At 42.2% G+C, this 17,902-nt stretch overlaps 1 protein-coding gene across 1 annotated transcript; it reads right to left on the reverse strand.

Annotated features, from left to right (window-relative positions):
* Positions 1-4,251: 4,251 nt before the first annotated feature.
* LOC135554502 (eukaryotic peptide chain release factor GTP-binding subunit ERF3A-like) lies at positions 4,252-17,857 on the reverse strand. The gene is made up of 14 exons (XM_064986840.1): positions 17,387-17,857; positions 15,403-15,450; positions 10,996-11,244; positions 10,574-10,607; positions 10,370-10,447; positions 10,075-10,255; positions 9,439-9,593; positions 9,004-9,144; positions 8,675-8,768; positions 8,270-8,350; positions 7,833-8,006; positions 7,602-7,691; positions 7,288-7,456; positions 4,252-5,073 (listed from the first exon to the last, which is right to left on the reverse strand). The coding sequence occupies exons 1-14, from the start codon at positions 17,577-17,579 to the stop codon at positions 5,021-5,023; spliced, it is 1,740 nt and encodes a 579-aa protein (XP_064842912.1). The 5' UTR covers positions 17,580-17,857; the 3' UTR covers positions 4,252-5,020.
* Positions 17,858-17,902: the final 45 nt, after the last annotated feature.

Here is a 17,902-nt window from a genome sequence, read left to right on the forward strand (position 1 = left end):
TTGCAGATTAACACTGGGGTGATAAATGATCAGATGGTCATGTACAGGTAGAGATATTGGTGTGCAAAAGAGCAGAAAAGTAAATAAATAGAAACAGTATGGGGATGAGGTAGGTGAAAATGGGTGGGCTATTTACCAATAGACTATGTACAGCTGCAGCGATCGGTTAGCTGCTCAGATATCAGATGTTTGAAGTTGGTGAGGGATATAAAAGTCTCCAACTTCAGGGATTTTTGCAATTCGTTCCAGTCACAGGCAGCAGAGTATTGGAACGAAAGGCGGCCAAATGAGGCGGAGCTTTACCTAGCATGGACTTGTAGATGACCTGGAGCCAGTGGGTCTGGCGACGAATATGTAGCGAGGGCCAGCCGACTAGAGCATACAAGTCGCAGTGGTGGGTGGTATAAGGTGCTTTAGTGACAAAACGGATGGCACTGTGAAAACTGCACCCAGTTTGCTGAGTAGAGTGTTGGAAGCAATTTTGTAGATGACATCGAAGTCGAGGATCGGTAGGATAGTCAGTTGTACTAGGGTAAGTTTGGCGGCGTGAGTGAAGGAGGCTTTGTTGCGGAATAGAAAGCCGACTCTAGATTTGATTTTCGATTGGAGATGTTTGATATGAGTCTGGAAGGAGAGTTTACAGTCTCGCCAGACACCTAGGTACTTATAGATGTCCACATATTCAAAGTCGGAACCATCCAGGGTGGTGATGCTAGTCGGGCATGCGGGTGCAGGCAGCGATCGGTTTAAAAGCATGCATTTGGTTTTACTAGCGTTTAAGAGCAGTTGGAGGCCACGGAAGGAGTGTTGTATGGCATTGAATCTCAATTGGAGGTTAGATAGCAGTGTCCAAGGACGGGCAGGAAGTATATAGAATGGTGTCATCTGCGTAGAGGTGGATCAGGGAATCGCCCGCAGCAAGAGCAACATCATTGATATATACAGAGAAAAGAGTCGGCCCGAGAATTGAACCCTGTGGCACCCCCATAGACAGCCAGAGGACCGGACAGCATGCCCTCCGATTTGACACACTGAACTCTGTCTGCAAAGTAATTGGTGAACCAGGCAAGGCAGTCATCCGAAAAACTGAGGCTACTGAGTCTGCCGATAAGAATATGGTGATTGACAGAGTTGAAAGCCTTGGCAAGGTCGATGAAGACGGCTGCACAGTACTGTCTTTTATCAATGGCGGTTATGATATCGTTTAGTACCTTGAGTGTGGCTGAGGTGCACCCGTGACCGGCTCGGAAACCAGATTGCACAGCGGAGAATGTCTGTTCACCTGTGGAATGACATTCTGGACAACATTTGACTCATTACGTGTTTCTCTCCCTCATTTCTAAAGAACATAATGGCAGAAATCTATTCACATCCACTGTTTCTATAAACTAAAACAGTAATGACAGACACAAAAGCCTCTAAGGCCGTGTTTACACAGGCAGCCATATTCTCATCTTTTTTCCACTATTACTCGTTTGACCAAGATCTTTTCACAGATCCTTATCAGAGCTGATCTGATTGGCCAATTAGTGGGAAAAAATATCTGATTTAGACTGTCTGTCTGCAGCCTTAGTTTAATGTGATTACACCCAACCTCTCACCTGACTGCTAAGTAATGGCATGTAGGCCTATTGCCACCTTGTGGTCTTTTGTACAGAAAAACATGTGCCCCCATACAATTTATTACTGTACATTGAAAATGAAAGACTAGTATATCAAATCTAACTTATTACACAATTTCTGCATTATGTTGATAAATAAATGGCACATTTAGAAAGAAGATAAAGGGTACCTGAAGACTGGCTGCTCTCACAAGGTTGGAGATCACATGGAATCAGAGTAGACTACATGAATGATTGAATGATCAAATGCACAATGCAATGGAAACCTAACATCTCAAGTTCAGGTAAAAATGTTAACATTTTGGCTAACTTAGACCGAATTCAAATCCCACTGACCCCACCTCCCTTAAACATTTTTTTTGTTGCTTTTGACCAGATTGACACAGCCCTTTTGACCCAGAAACATAAAAGGTTAGATAATTTAATCCAGCAGCAGCATTAAGGGACAGAGCGAGGGTGCACCCACTACCACTCAGTGTCCAACTGTCCATCATGATTTCAACAATCAGCTATAATAATGTCCGGTAGAATTTTCTGACTCTGTAATCCTGTTTCTAAAGGATTTAGCAATCCACTACAACAGCAGCTACAAGGAAAACAGCAGTTTATGGTGGAAAAACAACAACTATTACAGATCACAATCAGACAGACAGATGGGATAGCCTGGGCCGCAGCAGCATGGACATGTTCGGATCATGTTAAAACCCCCCCAACAGAGCAATCACATGATGTTCCCTTTTACAGGACGAGGTCATTCAATCCCATATTTGTATTAGGGCCTAGATCGAGGACAGCTACATACAGAAGATAAACAGTGCATTTCAAAGGTCTCTCTCGCAAAATGGAATCTATATGAATAAGACTAACCTGCATAAATAAATGTTTAATAAATACAAATCCATCTATGTTATGTTACACCTGCCCCCGAAAAACATTTAGACATCTTTTAGGAAGTGTGCTTTTCAGAATTATGTTGGGAGAAAACCCCACGAACATGGTTGACCTACTCTACAAAACAACAGTTTTAGCTTGAAGAGTCCATGGCTCTTCGGTGCTGTTCGTCCACCTGAAGCGCCTTGCCATTGACCTTGGTCGGAGCCTTGTGCTCTAGTCTCTGTTTCACCACAGGCACCCACACCAGCCCCGTGACCAGGAACATGAGCCCCGCAGAAAGGAACACAGGACCCAGCAGGTAGGGCACGTTCCCCACCTGGGTGAAGTAAAGCAGGGAGAGGGCCGTGCCCAAGCCGAACAGCACTCCGCCGATAAGGATGGCCAGGATGGGCCTGGTGAAGTAGTACCAGCAGGGGATGTTAGTGCCCAGGACGACCCCGTCAGGGACATGGTTCAGTGGGGTCGTTGCTTCAGTGTCCTGGGTCTCATGGCTGGTGCTGGTGCGGCTGGTTTTACGATCCATGTCTGACACCGTGAACACTGTGGATTGCATCCTTGGGTTGTGCTGAAGGGATAACAAATCAGAACAGACACCACTTAAAAGTATAGGACTTTATCAACTACTGATACTTCACAGACATACATTCAGAGATGTACGGTTTACTATTTTAAATCAACCAATCTGTCAGTGCAGAACTCACCATTTCAGATCTTATTTGACTTGTTAAAATTGCAATAAAACATGAAAAAATTAATTCCAACCCATTTTTACATTTAATCAAATCCTGGAGTCTCCAAATTAATTCAAAATCATTTAAAAAAAACGATGTCCTCACTTACCATTAGGCGTTTCGCCTGTGTTCTCTCACTCTTTGCCCAGTGTTGGTCAGAGGCTGGCTGGCTGCTCCTCTGACAACTACTGTCAAAACCACTACTATGGCCAAAGCCACACCCACAGAAGAGCAACCCCACCCTGTCGTTCCCTATCCCGCTCTGTGTCCCTCCACCATGTCATGGCGATCTCTGCTTTGCTCCAGTTTTTGCCCTGTTTACATACAGTATATTCTCCCCACATAGCATTTTAGACTATGTATTATTGGAAAATGGAACAGTACATTATTATTTTGGAAGGGCTATGGCAGGGGCATGCCATCATGACTGTTTCGGATGGGGCCCGATGGCCAAATTCGACAAATAAAATCAATTGAATATTGTACATTTGAATGCTACAAATTGATAGAATTTAAGTTTGAAAAGGGGCCTGATGCTTATGGACAATGGGTAATTTATGGCATGGGAGAGTATTATAGACATTCTAATTGGGTCCAGATGTCAGTTGTGTATGGATAGTTAGGTTAGCGTAAATACAAGTCATGTTTGATTTATTAAATTGATCTGTGATTACAACAATATCCATTAGAGTAAAACTTGAGAGAGAGAAGAGGTGCCACCTGCTTGTCATGTAATTTAGTAGAGTACAAAAGGTACAAGTGGTCATCATTACACACAGGCAAATATCCAGCTGTAGGGCACATTCTGTATGAGTTGAAATAAAGGATTTTAGGCTTTGAAAAGGATTGCCTGAACACACTTGTGCCATGAAACAGCTCTACTAAATTCCATCTTTCTCACAGGGTAAAGATGTATTTTTTTGGTACGCATGATAAAGATTAAATGTCAACTTAATTATATTTTTTTCTCTTAATGTTAAACAGCACAAATAAAGAACTAGCACTCCAATTTTTATATTTTATTGTCATAGTAGTTTGCTTTAATAACATGTGAAGGCGCTCAAGCACACTGCCAGAACGCCATATAAGAGAAACCAAAAGTGGGTAAAAGCAATGGGAGACATGTACAACAAGGGTTGCAAAAATTCATTAATTTTCACAAAATTCCCAGGTTTTCCAGAAATCCTGGCTGGAGGATTACAGTTTTCCTGCCTATCTCCCCCCCCCCCCCCACCCCCGATTCTGAATTTTGGGAAGTTAGTGGATATTTTCAACCCTTTGTACAACCAAGATAATAACATTTTGGTTTCAACTTGTTAAATTCTCAAACATCTTTTTGTAAATAATATATTTTTCTGTATTACAAGCAAATCCTGGTCCTTGTCTGGTTACAGATATAACTGCTGCCATTTTAAAATGTTCAATGATGGAAAAAATAAAAAACTGTAAGAGAAGACAATTGTGTTTTATGGTCATGAGTAGACCAGAGTAGGGGTGTGAGGGAATGGGTTTGGTGGCAGGGCCTAACCCAAAAATGGCATAGCTGAGCTCTCAATATGAGAAAGCTGACTCGTGTGTACTTGATCTCGTTTTTCATTTGCTTAAAAACAGGTTTCTTTTTCAGATAAGTTTTTTAAGCTGATCATCGACAGGTCAAAGGGGGAGAGAAGAGAGGGCCGCGAGCAGAGTTCCCATCAATGACCCCTGACCCCACTCTTCACCCCCACCCCACCATGGTGCCAGACTGTGACCGGGGACTCCCATACAAACGCTTCAGTCCCTCTCAGCAACGAGCTTCAACACCTTACCAATGGCAATGGTCTTACCTGGGGAGAGGACACAGATGTAGGTTAACAGCAAAGCCTGTCTACTCAAGTCCAAATGGGCTAGTTTTAAATTAAATCTTCATAAGTGGAGACCCTCCACTCTCCGACCCACTCCTACAGACTTTCTCCCTCTTTAGGGTCCCAATGAATGACCCATCCCCTCTACCACACTCCCGAACCAACAGTACTTTTCACCACAAATGCGACTCAACCACTAACAGAGACTTTAATCTAGAGCTGGGCAATATGACCAAAATAATCTATCAATGTATTGATTTTTTTTATTTTTACAGTATGACCAATTTAAGTTTTTGAATAGTGAAGTTGTACATTTGCTTTTTGAGTAGTGAGTGATCCTAGTGGCGCAACACATACATTCTAAGTGATTTCAATGAGTCTTTCCCCATTCTGATTGTACAGTATAAAACCAAAACAAATGTCAGCACTTATCATTTCTGCATCTCCTGCACTCAAATGCAATGGTGGGAAAAATGACCGAATTGTCATACTTGAGTAAAAGATACGTTAATAGAAAATTACCCAGTAAAATAATACTTCAGTAAAAGTATTTGGTTTTAAATATACTTAAGTATAAAAAGTAAATGTAATTGATAAAATGTACTTAAGTATCAAAAGTAAAAAATAATTTCAAAATCCCTATTTTAAGCAAACCAGACGGCACTATTTTCTTGCTTACGAATAGCCAGGGGCACACGCCAACACTCAACAATAATTTACAAACAAAGCATTTGTGTTTAGTGAGTCATCCAGATCAGAGGCAGTACATGACCAGGGATGTTCTCTTGACAAGTGTGTGAATTGGACCATTGTTACATTTTGAATGCTGAGCAGGACAGGACAAGTACTTTTAGGTGTCAGGGAAAATGTATGGAGTAAGAAGTATATTATTTTCTTTAGGAATGTTGTGAAGTAAAAGTTGTCAAATAAAAAAAGTAGATACAAAAAAAAAAAACTTCAGTACTTGAAAGTATTTTTACACCACTGCTCAATGGAGAATTTCCATGCTGCCATGTAGGGCTGCACGATATGGGAAAATAATCAAGGACTTATTTTTAACCAAATGTTGCAATTGCAGCTTGACCTGCGAATGAGAGTAAAACTGTTTGAATCATGGAAATATAATGACTATTCTAATTCTATAGTTCGAATATAAGTGGGCACTTTGAATAGTGTTTGAGACGACAACAAATTAAAATGCCAGGGAGGAGTTATTGTGACAGGGAAGGAACTAAAGTGTTGATAAGTGTTTCCTAGGGAACCCTATAAGCTTTGGCTACATAGCATGTTCTCTCTTAACTACTCCATGTAGCTAACATATTCTTGCTTTGCATATTCCTCTTTGTTTTAGAAGATACTGTTGCACAAACATGCTGATTTAGGTCTACACCATCGCTGGTATTATCAGGCTGTATAGCTAGCTACGTTTGCTCTTACTCAGTACATTTATTAGCTAGCTATCAGCATTAATGGCTAACAATTTGCATCTCACAAGATTTAGGGCAACTTGCTAAGAAAAGACAAACTAGCTGTTTGCTGATGTAAGAAACAAACTAATAGTGTAACTATACAACACTAGTGGATCTATACTAAGAAGCAAAGTGAAAACAGCATCGTTGTCGTCAACATTGTTGCATGTGCTACATTGACCATGCAGACTCAACGCAAGTGTCTAGTGGTTGAGGAACATCAAATACGCTCCTTGAGTGACAGGGAGCGTGGCTAGGTCTGCGTGGAAAGTGGCACAGAGAGATGACTCAAGTAGCGAAGTAACCTATAAAAATGGACATTACACATGGCGTATCACATTTAACAAACCAAACACCGATATAGAAGGTAAAGAAAAACCCAAACCGGTCGGTCCCTGCATCAATACCGGTATATCATAAATACGGTATATCACCCAGCCCTACTTTAACCTTGGTTTCAGTTTGGACTACATTTAAACCATTGTTCCTTCCAGCATGGCCATTTAGGGACTACTAACATTTTACATATATACTTTCATCATTCAACAGACGCTCTTATCCAGAGCGAATTACATAAGTAATCAGGGTTAAGTGCCTTGCTCAAGGGCAAATCGTCATTTTTCAAGTAGTCAACTTGGGGATTCGACCGAGACACCTTCCCTTTACGGGCTCAACGCTAGGCTACCTGCCGCCGACTAACAGCCCCAGTGATGGCAGAGGCCCGTACCTTCATCCCGTAGGGTGAACCGTCCCATCTGGGGGAAGTCTTTGAAGGTTTCAAGGCAGATGGTTCCAGCTGTGCGCAGACGGGCAATGCACACCTGGTCCTGTTTCACAAAGCGCGGTCGCGTCTTACTTTTCTCTCCTGACTTCTTGTCTACCAGACAAATTAAGGCCTAGATGTGGAGCAGAACCATCACAATAACTACTGGCAGGTCTTTAAAACACTATTTGTCAGGTGCAGTTAAAAGGGAATACATTGCAGATTCAAAATTAAGATGGTTCCTTTTGAAGGTTATGACATTATGACAGTATAATTACCGTAATTTGCACTTCTTCGATGCAGGTGTGGATGTGGAGGACAGCATTGTAACCAGGGCAGATAATGGACTTGTGTTCAATGATGACAATCTGTGAGAACACACAACACAATACTGAGTAAAAACAAACACCAATAAATCCAATATGTTTGCCATTAGGGCGACATTCAGACAGGACTACGGTCCAACTCCAACCGCCTTAGTATCTGTGGTGGCGTGGTGACTGGCGTACCTGGGCGTCAAAGGTGCGTCCAGAGTGGCAGAGGTTCTCAGCGTTACAGAGGATGAAGCCTGGCAGGATCTCCTCCTCCTCGATGCCCTTCAGTCTCAGCTTCAGGTTCTCTCCAGGAGAAGCATCGTCTGTCTCCACATCATCACTCAGCAGGCTCAACACCTCCACAGTGTGCTACAGGGAGGAAGGATGGAAGAGATACCCAGCCATTAACACAAGTTCATAATAAGAGATGGAGCAAACACCTTTATGGTAAAAAAAACAACAGAGGGAGATACCGTGTGGCACAGACAAATGGTAAATACAAGAAAAAAATACCTATGACTAAACAACTCCGGCTTAAGATACTTGCCACCCCATTAGCTAGGATTAGCTATAGCTCTAATGCTCTGATGGGCGTTGGATGTTCCATGGCAGACTGCTGGAGACTGTCTTACCCTGTTTGGCATCATGACAAGCTGCTGTGCTTTACTGATGGACCCCGACTCCAGTTTCCCCAGGATGACAGTACCCATGTCCTATAGGGTCGGGAACAACAGTAGAAAGAGGCCAGATTAAGTAACCAAAGTCAGAAAAAGGTCTTCTACAGTTGTGTGAGCGGGTTAAAAACAAGTGTGTTTAAATAGGCTTTTTATTACCAGGAAATAGGATGTACAGGATGTACAGTGTAGCTGCTGATGTGGGCAGTACGAATGACAAGGCTCACTACAGTTGTTGACCATCAAAATACTGTCATGTAAAGGACAACCGTATCTAAATAAACACTTAAATATAATGGGTTGGTTGCCATATTAATGGCAATAGAATAAAATATTAAGGTTTCATAATGTGGTCGTCTTCACCTTGTATTTGTCTACGATGGGTAATCTGACTGGTCCGTCGCTCGCTCTGTTTAAGTTTGGCAAACTGTCCAGATGTGGAATGAATGGTAACCCCCTGGAAGACAGAGAGAGAGGAGATGAACAGGTCAGGACAGTAGCGTCAGACGACTATTCAATCCATTCACACTGAAATGTTATAGTACCTTTTGTGTGGCTTTGTTAACAGAGAAGGAAGGAGCGTTTCTTACTGGACAAGTAGAGATAGTACCTCTCCATTTGACTGTTTTCTTCCGTTTCGTACCTAGTGAACACAGTCCATGGACAGCAGTGTAAAAGCTGGTGATACTCACGTATACCAAGTGCACGACTCAACAGGCTCTTTGAGGTTGGCTCCTGTGAGGCCAGAGCAGGGCATGAAGTGAATGTCTTTCTTGGGGTTGAAGCCAACCTTCTTCAAAAATGGCACTAGTTTTTCCTTGCATTCTTCGTACCTGAGTTTTCAGGTTAAACAAAAAATAGTGGGTTGAGCTGGATTTCAGATACATGAGAATAAATGTTAAACTCTCGAGCAAATATTGTAATGATGTCAATGTATGCATGATTTCCGTTAAGGTTCTACAAAGACCCTACATCAACAAAGGATTCCACCCTCGGCTTTGACCATAACCACATCATCTTCTCTGTAATGGGTGTTTTCTTGTTGATGTAAACTGGAGCAAGCACCCGTGACTACCAGTTTCCTGTAACCTGATGTGATTTCTGTGCTCTAAGTGGTAACTGCGCACCTCTCTAGGCTCCAGTTCACTGTGGGGTCGTCCATTTTGTTGACAAGGATGATCAGATGCTTCACCCCCGCCGTTTTGGCCAACATGGCGTGCTCCCGTGTCTGTCCACCCTTCTCAAAGCCTGTCTCAAACTCTCCCTTCCTGGCTGAGATCACCTAGGCAGGAGAAATACACATTGAAAATCATTCATTGGGGCGGTAGGGTAGCCTAGTGGTTAGAGAGTTGGACTAGTAACCGGAAGGTTGCAAGTTCAAATCCCCAAGCTGACAAGGTACAAAACTGTCGTTCTGCCCCTGAACAGGCAGGTAACCCACTGTTCCTAGGCCGTCATTGAAAATAAGAAATTGTTGTTAACTGACTTGCTTAGTTAAATAAAGGTAAAATAAATTAATTAATTAATTAAAAGGAACCCTGACATTGCTGTGTAGATTTCAAAACAATGTATTTTACAATCAAGTAAACAAATATTTATCATTGTTCCTTCTTAATTTCAAATCGTTATTTTTTATAATCTTTATATTTACCATTTCAAGAGATCTCTCTCTCAACTGGATATTTTGGTATTTGCAGCCACAAGTTTTCACCCCCCCCCACACACACACCTTGAAAAACATCAGCATGACACTATGGACTCACCAGCACAGCCAGGTCAGCCTGCGACGCTCCTCCGATCATATTAGGCACAAAGCTTTTGTGGCCTGGAGCGTCCAGGATGGTAAAGTGCTTTTTCTCAGTTTCAAAGTACGCTCTGCCCACCTCCACAGTCTTCCCCTTGTCTCGCTCCTCCTGGTTAGTGTCCAGAGCCCAGGAGAGGTACCTGGCAGACAAAGGAAGGGAGGGGGTTAAACCCTTGTTATACTGACAGGCTTTAGGCATGCCATTTCATATACTTTTTGCAGTAGACCCTGGTAAAAAGCAGAGTGTAACTCACCAGGTTTCCCTGTTCTTCTCCTTGGCTTCTCTTTCATACTTCTCCAGAGTTCTCTTCTCTACCATGCCTGTTAAATACCTACCAGTGAGAAAGGGGATAACCAGACAGAGTGATGAAGAGAGAGGGGGAAGGAGCAAAGAGTGGAGGGGTTAAAAGCCCCATTGGACTGAATGAATCATAACCACAACAGAAGGAGATACTCACATGATTTGTCCTCCGATGGTAGACTTGCCAGCATCTAGGGAGAGATGAGGGACAACAGGGAGTTGTGAGAGAAGATAAAAATGGCCTGTGCTGTCTAGCCTTGTAACAGGGCTGATTAAATGAAAAATAAACACAAAACATTGCCTGGTTTCCCACTGTTTCCTATTAAGGCAATAGCATCGTTTCCCCTAGATTTGTTTCTTTGACAGACCCCCCAATCAGCAATCCAGGTGTGACAGTGACAACTATACACCATGATTGTTATATAGGGCTGCCAATAAACATGTTTTATTGGATCAAATGAAACCCCAAGAAATAACAGAGCAACACCGAGATGACCCACACACCTAAGTGATAGTATGTGAAACCACTGCAATAGCCATGAAAAAGAGGAAGAAAGAAGCAGATGTGCCCCCACTCACCAACATGACCGATGAACACCACGTTCACATGTTCCTTCTTGGGCGCGTCTGGTGGCAGGGCGACCACCTTAGGTATGATTGGCACATCTTCCTCCTCCTCTAGGACTTCCTCCTCCAGAATCTCCTCAACAACTATTGGTCCCCCGTCACCACCAGGCCCTCCTCCTGGTTCTTCCTCATTGGGCTCCACCCCTTTCAGGTCCCATGTCTCCTCTGTGGTCATTTCAGAGTCGCCGTTCTCCACCGGGGCTGCCCAGGGACAAACCGAACAGAGCATTAGTGGTGTGGAATAAACAATAATAATATGAGTTTGAAAATAGATTCCTCTGGTTTCAGGTCTGATGTGAAAAATCCTACCACTGTAGCTAAGAATTTGGTAAATTAAGTTTCTCTATAAATGTTTAAGTTTAGATAGATAAAATACATGTAATTAGTTTGCCATAACATTTCATATTCAAAGGGGAAAACCTAACTAGGACTACACTACAGGCTGGCAATGATGTAGAGTACTCATACAGTACAGTTAGAGCATATTAATTAGCCATGAGGGTATTGTTCTACGAAGCTTGTTAATGGTTACTACAGCTAAACTTCTGGCATCAGTTTTGACAAGATTTTACAGCTAAAACTACAGAATGCCAAATCTACAGAACATTAGAGCTTAAGGTCAGAGTTCATTCCAATAACATTGATAAAATTTTCCTTATTTGTTTTCTAGAAAAAGCCGTTTAACATCTGAAATAGTGTAACCATTCAGCACCCTACAGGCTTTAAAGACCGTAGTAGTGATGACAGACCATGCTGACACTTAGAGCATGGCTCATCATTCCAACTATGAGACAGTGAAATCCGTAGTGTTTAATCCTGGTCCTGAGGACCCAAAGGGTTGCACATTTAGTTAACTTGGTACTAACACACCTGATTCCACTTAATCAAATGTTACATTAGTTGATTAGTGGAATCGGGTGTGTAATGCTAGGGGAAAAACTAAAATGTCTACCCCTTTGGGTCCCCAGGACCAGGAAACACTTGCAGTAGAATATGGGTTAGAGGTCAGTGAGTGTGCCATGGCAGCCTGGGCCTGGACATGTTTGGCTGGACTTCAAGCCTTTCTTCCATCCTGCACATTCACAACTTTTAGCCTAATGTAAATGATGTAAGACCTCAACAGTAAGGAATGCTGAAGTAATTTTGCCAGTCACAGGAAAAGTCAGACTAATTGAATGGAGTGGCTGGGGATCATTCTGGATTATTATTTAGACAAAAAAGCGAGATAATTTTAAATGAGTCAAAACGGCATCCAAGCATCGATCATCATGTCACCAGAATAAGACCCTCAATATTTATAGGAAAGGAGCATCAAGCTCATCACCTTGCACTTTCACCACCCTGTGAAGTTCAGAACGTATTTCATCTGTAGTCTAATAGGCCTAAACCGCATGCTTTCCCAACGAGTCGTAGTGGGAGGACCAAACATGGCATCAACTGACCCCAACTTTATGATGGTTATTATATCAATATTTGTGCACAAGTGTTTCCACAGACATTTCATAGAATTCAGTTAAACCAACAAAAGATCCCACATTGTCTAGCGTAGTTATTTTGTCGATATTTTGAAGGTTCCCCACATTTGTTACTCCCATTAGGCACATTTAACCAACGTACTTTACTCGCATAATAAAATGGATGGAAACCTGGTTACTGTTCATCATTTTAGACAACTGTAGGCTACTTACAAACTGTATAACTCAAGATCTAAATGAAAATCTCCATGAGACTGATTGAGATCAAATGGTTGGTATGTAGACGTTTCATCGGTAAAACTTTAATTATACCTCACTATGAGGTTGAGTGCACACTTTGGGGTAAAGTGGAAAATGGAATAGGCAGAGGCTACAAATACAGTTTCCACCCCCGCCCCTAACTTCTCAAAACGAATGAGCCGAATCATGTTCTGCGCATGTTATTTCACACACACGTTCAAGTCTCTCTTTACTCAATTCAAGGGGCTTTATTGGCATGGGAAACATATGTTAACATTGCCAAAGGAAGTGAAGTAGATAATATACAAAAGTGAAATAAACTATGCTTCACTGAACCCTCAACCAATTTGATTGACATGTAGCTCGTCTCTGCGCCTTAGTTCTGGAAAGCTGATTGAAACAAACATCCCTAAAATATATATGAAGGCTCTGTGTTGTAACATATTGCTGTAGCACAAGCAAGACGGAGTCTGCACTTTGCATTGGCGCAAAAAGATCAGAGTTTTGTGATGAAATCTTTCGATATATGCGGACATATTTACTGATAAAGAACTCTGCCTCCCAATAGCCAACGTTTGCAAATTAAAAATCGCTGTTGACAAGGGTTGTAACGGTTCACCAAACCCAGTTAGGTGGGTATTGCAGTTTTGGGGTCACGGTTCGGTAAAGCGGAAAATGAAATGCCAACAGTTACCAATTCCATATATGATCATGAGTCATAATACCTGATGAGAGAACAATCAGGAATACCAACACGTATTTTCTTAAATTAAAACACACGACTACCCATCAACAACACTAAAATAAAAGTGCAACGTGTGTGTAAAATCAATATGTAAACATGACCCAGACATTGTGTAGGCCTATGCTATAATGTTTTCTTACAAAGAAAAATATGTGCACGTGTGACTCGAGTGAAGCGTGTCTGTAGCACAGTAGTTCTCATTTCCCACTCCGGGGTAAAGTGATGGGCTATCACAGTGAAGTAGCTCTGTAGCCCTGGTGGTCCATCCATCTGTAGTAAGTGCAACACAAGGTGCATTGGTCAATGAATTGACAATTTCCTCTTTGGCTTGCTTACATAGAGCGGGGACTAACACCTGTTTGCTGAAACAGGTGCGAGAGGGCAAAGTTTATAACGTGGCTTGAGCACTTTCACGAGGTGATGAAACCCCCTTTTCTTCTCAACAACCGAGAATGGGCGCAAATATCTGCAGCTATAAAACATAGCCATCGCTCTTGTAATTTCCGTGGCAGAGTCAACTGCAAAGGGTTGCTTTAATGCAGATGGGAGACCGTTATTGTTTTGCATTTCCATCTTGCTCCAGTGTTAGGAATAATGGGGTGAAGACTGCTTAAATGTGTCATGTTTAAGGCGTTGGCAGGTGTATAGGCATTTTTGTCGATCAGTGGCAACATACTCTTAATTTCCGCTGTAATCTTCTGGGAAGCAAAAAGGTTTCCAAACAACGGAGAATCGTCCTGGTTTTTGAACACACTACTTGTACAGAACTAGTTCCTGGCTGCGCCTCACAAAAGAAAAGATTTAAATGCGCCAAATTAGATTTGAGTTTTGATTAAGCTCTTGTTGTTAACGGAATAGCCCCCCCCCCCCCCCCAAGTCCACTTTGACTTTCATGAGGCATACAACGCCGCGCAGGCCGAGCATTTTTATTTGAGTATTCATGTATACATTCAGGTTCACAGTGCGGAATGAACCAAGGTCCCTGTACCAAACAGCTCAGTACGAATGTTTGTACCATTAAACCCGTACTATTGACTGCCTGTGAGTCTTGCTTTGTTGATAGGCTGTGTACATACAACTTGCCTAAATAACAACTCCCCCCATGAAAAAGAAATTGACTGTTGAGTCGTGCTTATGTTTGCTTTGATTACTGTTACAACAGACAAAGAACAACGCTTCTTCGAACAAGTGGCAATGGAGTCACGGAGTGAGCAAGCACTGAGCAGTAGCTCAAAGAACTCGGAGGGGAAAGCACGCAGCGGATCCTGCACAAAAATCTCTCTTTAGTCTAAAACTTCAGTTTCGCAGAAAATTAGGAACTACAGCCACTCTAAATGGAATATGGCACCAAGTTGCAACACCAGACATGAAGTTTGGTCTTTGTCTAAACCAAAGCTATGTGCGCAGACAAAGCTAGCCAGCATCAATCTGTTTATTATGACACAGTACAGCACCCTCACAGAGTTCACTGGCACTACAGCACACCTTAATTGTACTTATAATAGAGGGGGTGGGTTCTTCTAAATATAATGTAACAAGGCAGTCATCTACACATAATGAGACTAGAAAGGACAGCCAGCGGTCAAAAATAGCTGACAGAACACTACCACGGCAACAATGAATGTGCACAAAAAAATGTATTCTAGAAGCTGTACTAGATACATGTCAGAACTTTGTGACTACTAATTGAGAAGACTGAGGCCCACAAGCATCAATTAGTGATTCATACCAGTGACAGTTGCTTTGGTGGACGTTGAACAGTGGGTTGACGGGCTTTACGGAGGTCTGTGTTAGAGGCCAGAGGCTGGGCCCATAGATAGTGAGGCTAGCTAAGCTATTTATGGATAATGCTGAACAGAGCAAAATGACCACAGATGTAAAACACACACGTATACATACCTGCAGTTTCTGCGACCCCCATGGTGGCAACAACTGGTTCAACGTCCGCTATAAAAAAGAGGTAGAGCGTATTCACATTAACGCTTCTTTCATCAGACGTTTTCATCAAATACAATGTAAGGTGGGATTGGTGGGAAATCTACCAACCAGCGCTGTTCCAGCCTACCACAATAGTCACAACTGCTACAGTTCTTATGAGGCCAACAAACTGCAACACCAGTTACCCCAGTTAACTGGTTTGCAATATGTACTATAGACAGGTTGGTTGTTTTGCAACAACCAAAGCCTGCGCAACTATGGGGTAAAACATACAGGTTGGCTTAGATTGTTGACAACATGGAAACTATATTTCTTCAATGTACATTGACTTTTTTTTGTGCAAAATCAGCACTTGTGATCTCAAATACATTTTTACAGTTCTTGGTTATGTAGCAAATTTCAATTAACATGGAATCAGTTAACACCTTAACACAAGACATGGTCTCAAGAACAAGATCAAACTGGCTGACAGTAGTCACGATTCCCCACATGGCAGTTTCTTGTCATTGTTGGTAGCCACCTGGCCATCCAGAATCACATCCGACTTCTGCCCCATTGAAGTGTCAACCACTCGTGACATTGTCAGCTAACCCATCTATACGCAACAACACTCCACCAGAAGAGATTAACCCACCAACAGCTTGATGTTTACTATACTTTTACTGGGCTGCCATTTTCCTCAAGAGCGGTTGAATATCTTTAGTATAAACACACATTGGTGATGTCGATCAACAGCAAAAAGCTTGTAAGGCGTGTTCGGCAGGTTAACAGGTAAGTTGAGGTTAAAGGATAAGAAAACGGACATACGTCAAAAAATATCAGACTGGGAAAATAGCTAGATTTGAATCCCCTCATGACTTACACGTTAATATTGCCTAATAGATCATGCATAACCACCACAACCTAAGAGCTTTTATAGAAAGGACGGTAATTTATGTTAAGATGAAGCATCTTACATATTCCCCTCCATATTGGATTTGGCAGAAGACAGAACTGACCAAAACATGCCACAGCTCATTTTCATTACACCAAAACGTAAAAGAGTAACATCAATTAATGGCTCTGACTAGTTATTTCTGCTTTATTGGTCTGCTCAAATGGGACACTTTGTTCATAAGTTTGTCTTCCACTATGTAAAGTAAGATCGTCCACGTCACACCAATAATGTCAACACTAGTTACCAGTTCCTAAAGTTGTCATGTCTTGCAATTTATAAAGGGGCAAGGTTGTACCCGTTCAAATATTACTAGTTATCTGTCTACAGTAGCTAGTTGGGTACATATCTTGAAATCCCAACTTCCATTGTGGGAAGGGTATAGCCCCCCAAAAAGCACAATTGGCCAAGAATGTCTAAGCTAGCCATTTCTGACTAACGTTACATAGCCCACGTAGACAGTAAAAAAGTGGGACCGTTTGCCTTACCAACGTTACATACACAATTGTCACACGACTGACATAGGCTAAATTATGCCAGTAACATTTGGTAAAATTATAACGTTTTCTACTTTACCTAGTTAACTACAACATCGAATGTCCAAAACCTCACATATGTTTACAATTAGTTAACGTATGCAACTATAGACACGGTCGGCGGCAGTTGGCTAAAAGCACACTAACCGGCAACTAACTAGTAAGTAGTGGATAGAAACATAGCGTTACTATAGTTAGCTGAAACCTACCGAAAATATTAGCTACAAACAAGCCATTAACAATCCATCAACTACCGAATACAGCTAACGTTAAAGTAACTTAGCTAACTAACTAGCTAAATACCGTTAATTTGGTAACTAATGCTTGCCCTAAACGTTAACTAGCTACTTTACGCGGTCTCTAAAGTGTTGACGCATGTGTGTTGTGGAGCTTGTTAGCTAGCTAACTAAGTTAACTTGCTAACAAGCTAGCTAACCATCTAGCCAAACGCAAACGTGAGTGACCGCGAACTTACCACCGGAATCAGGATCTTCCGAGGGGCCTTTCTGAAAGAAGGACGGGACAAATTCGACGGCATTTATGTTGGGGACAAACGGTTTGGCATTCACGTTGAGGGCTGCGAATTCGGAATCGAGTTTCCCGTCGACCGGGGCCTCAACATCATCCTCTTGTTCCCAGGAATCAGGGGCAGCGTCTCTCGGGTCCATCGTGGGTCTTTGCTAGATGTTCACTACTGTGGATAAATTATTGCGTTACGCAGTTGCTGAACTGGCTTAGTGTCCGCCCCTATTATTAACCCGTTGTTGAGGTCACCCGATAAAATTGATCAAACTTCCCCTCTCTAATGACTAATATGTGTTCGATTTACTTGCAATAAAATAGCCGGTTTCTCTCGGTAAAGGGATACGCAAAAGCAAGATTCGACTCAGCACTCCCAGCAAGTCCTCGTGTGCTGCTGACTCTCCCCAACCGATGAGAGCGACAACCAGTTGCTTACTGGGAGATGCTGTGCTTTGCATGTGTCGCCGTT

The sequence above is a fragment of the Oncorhynchus masou genome, chromosome 14 (genome assembly GCF_036934945.1).
Source record: "Oncorhynchus masou masou isolate Uvic2021 chromosome 14, UVic_Omas_1.1, whole genome shotgun sequence".
In the NCBI taxonomy this organism is placed as follows: Eukaryota; Metazoa; Chordata; class Actinopteri; order Salmoniformes; family Salmonidae; genus Oncorhynchus; species Oncorhynchus masou.

What these genes read in the sequence shown, in the direction of transcription:
- LOC135554502 (XM_064986840.1), bottom strand. Translation starts at nt 17,579, where the DNA reads ATGGACCCGAGAGACGCTGCCCCTGATTCCTGGGAACAAGAGGATGAT. An exon ending in GAGTCGTGCACTTGGTATAC is followed by an intron (nt 8,769 to 9,003) that starts GTGAGTATCACC and finishes TCTGTCTTCCAG; the next exon opens with GGGGTTACCATTCATTCCAC. An exon ending in TTGTCATGATGCCAAACAGG is followed by an intron (nt 8,007 to 8,269) that starts GTAAGACAGTCT and finishes TCCTCCCTGTAG; the next exon opens with CACACTGTGGAGGTGTTGAG.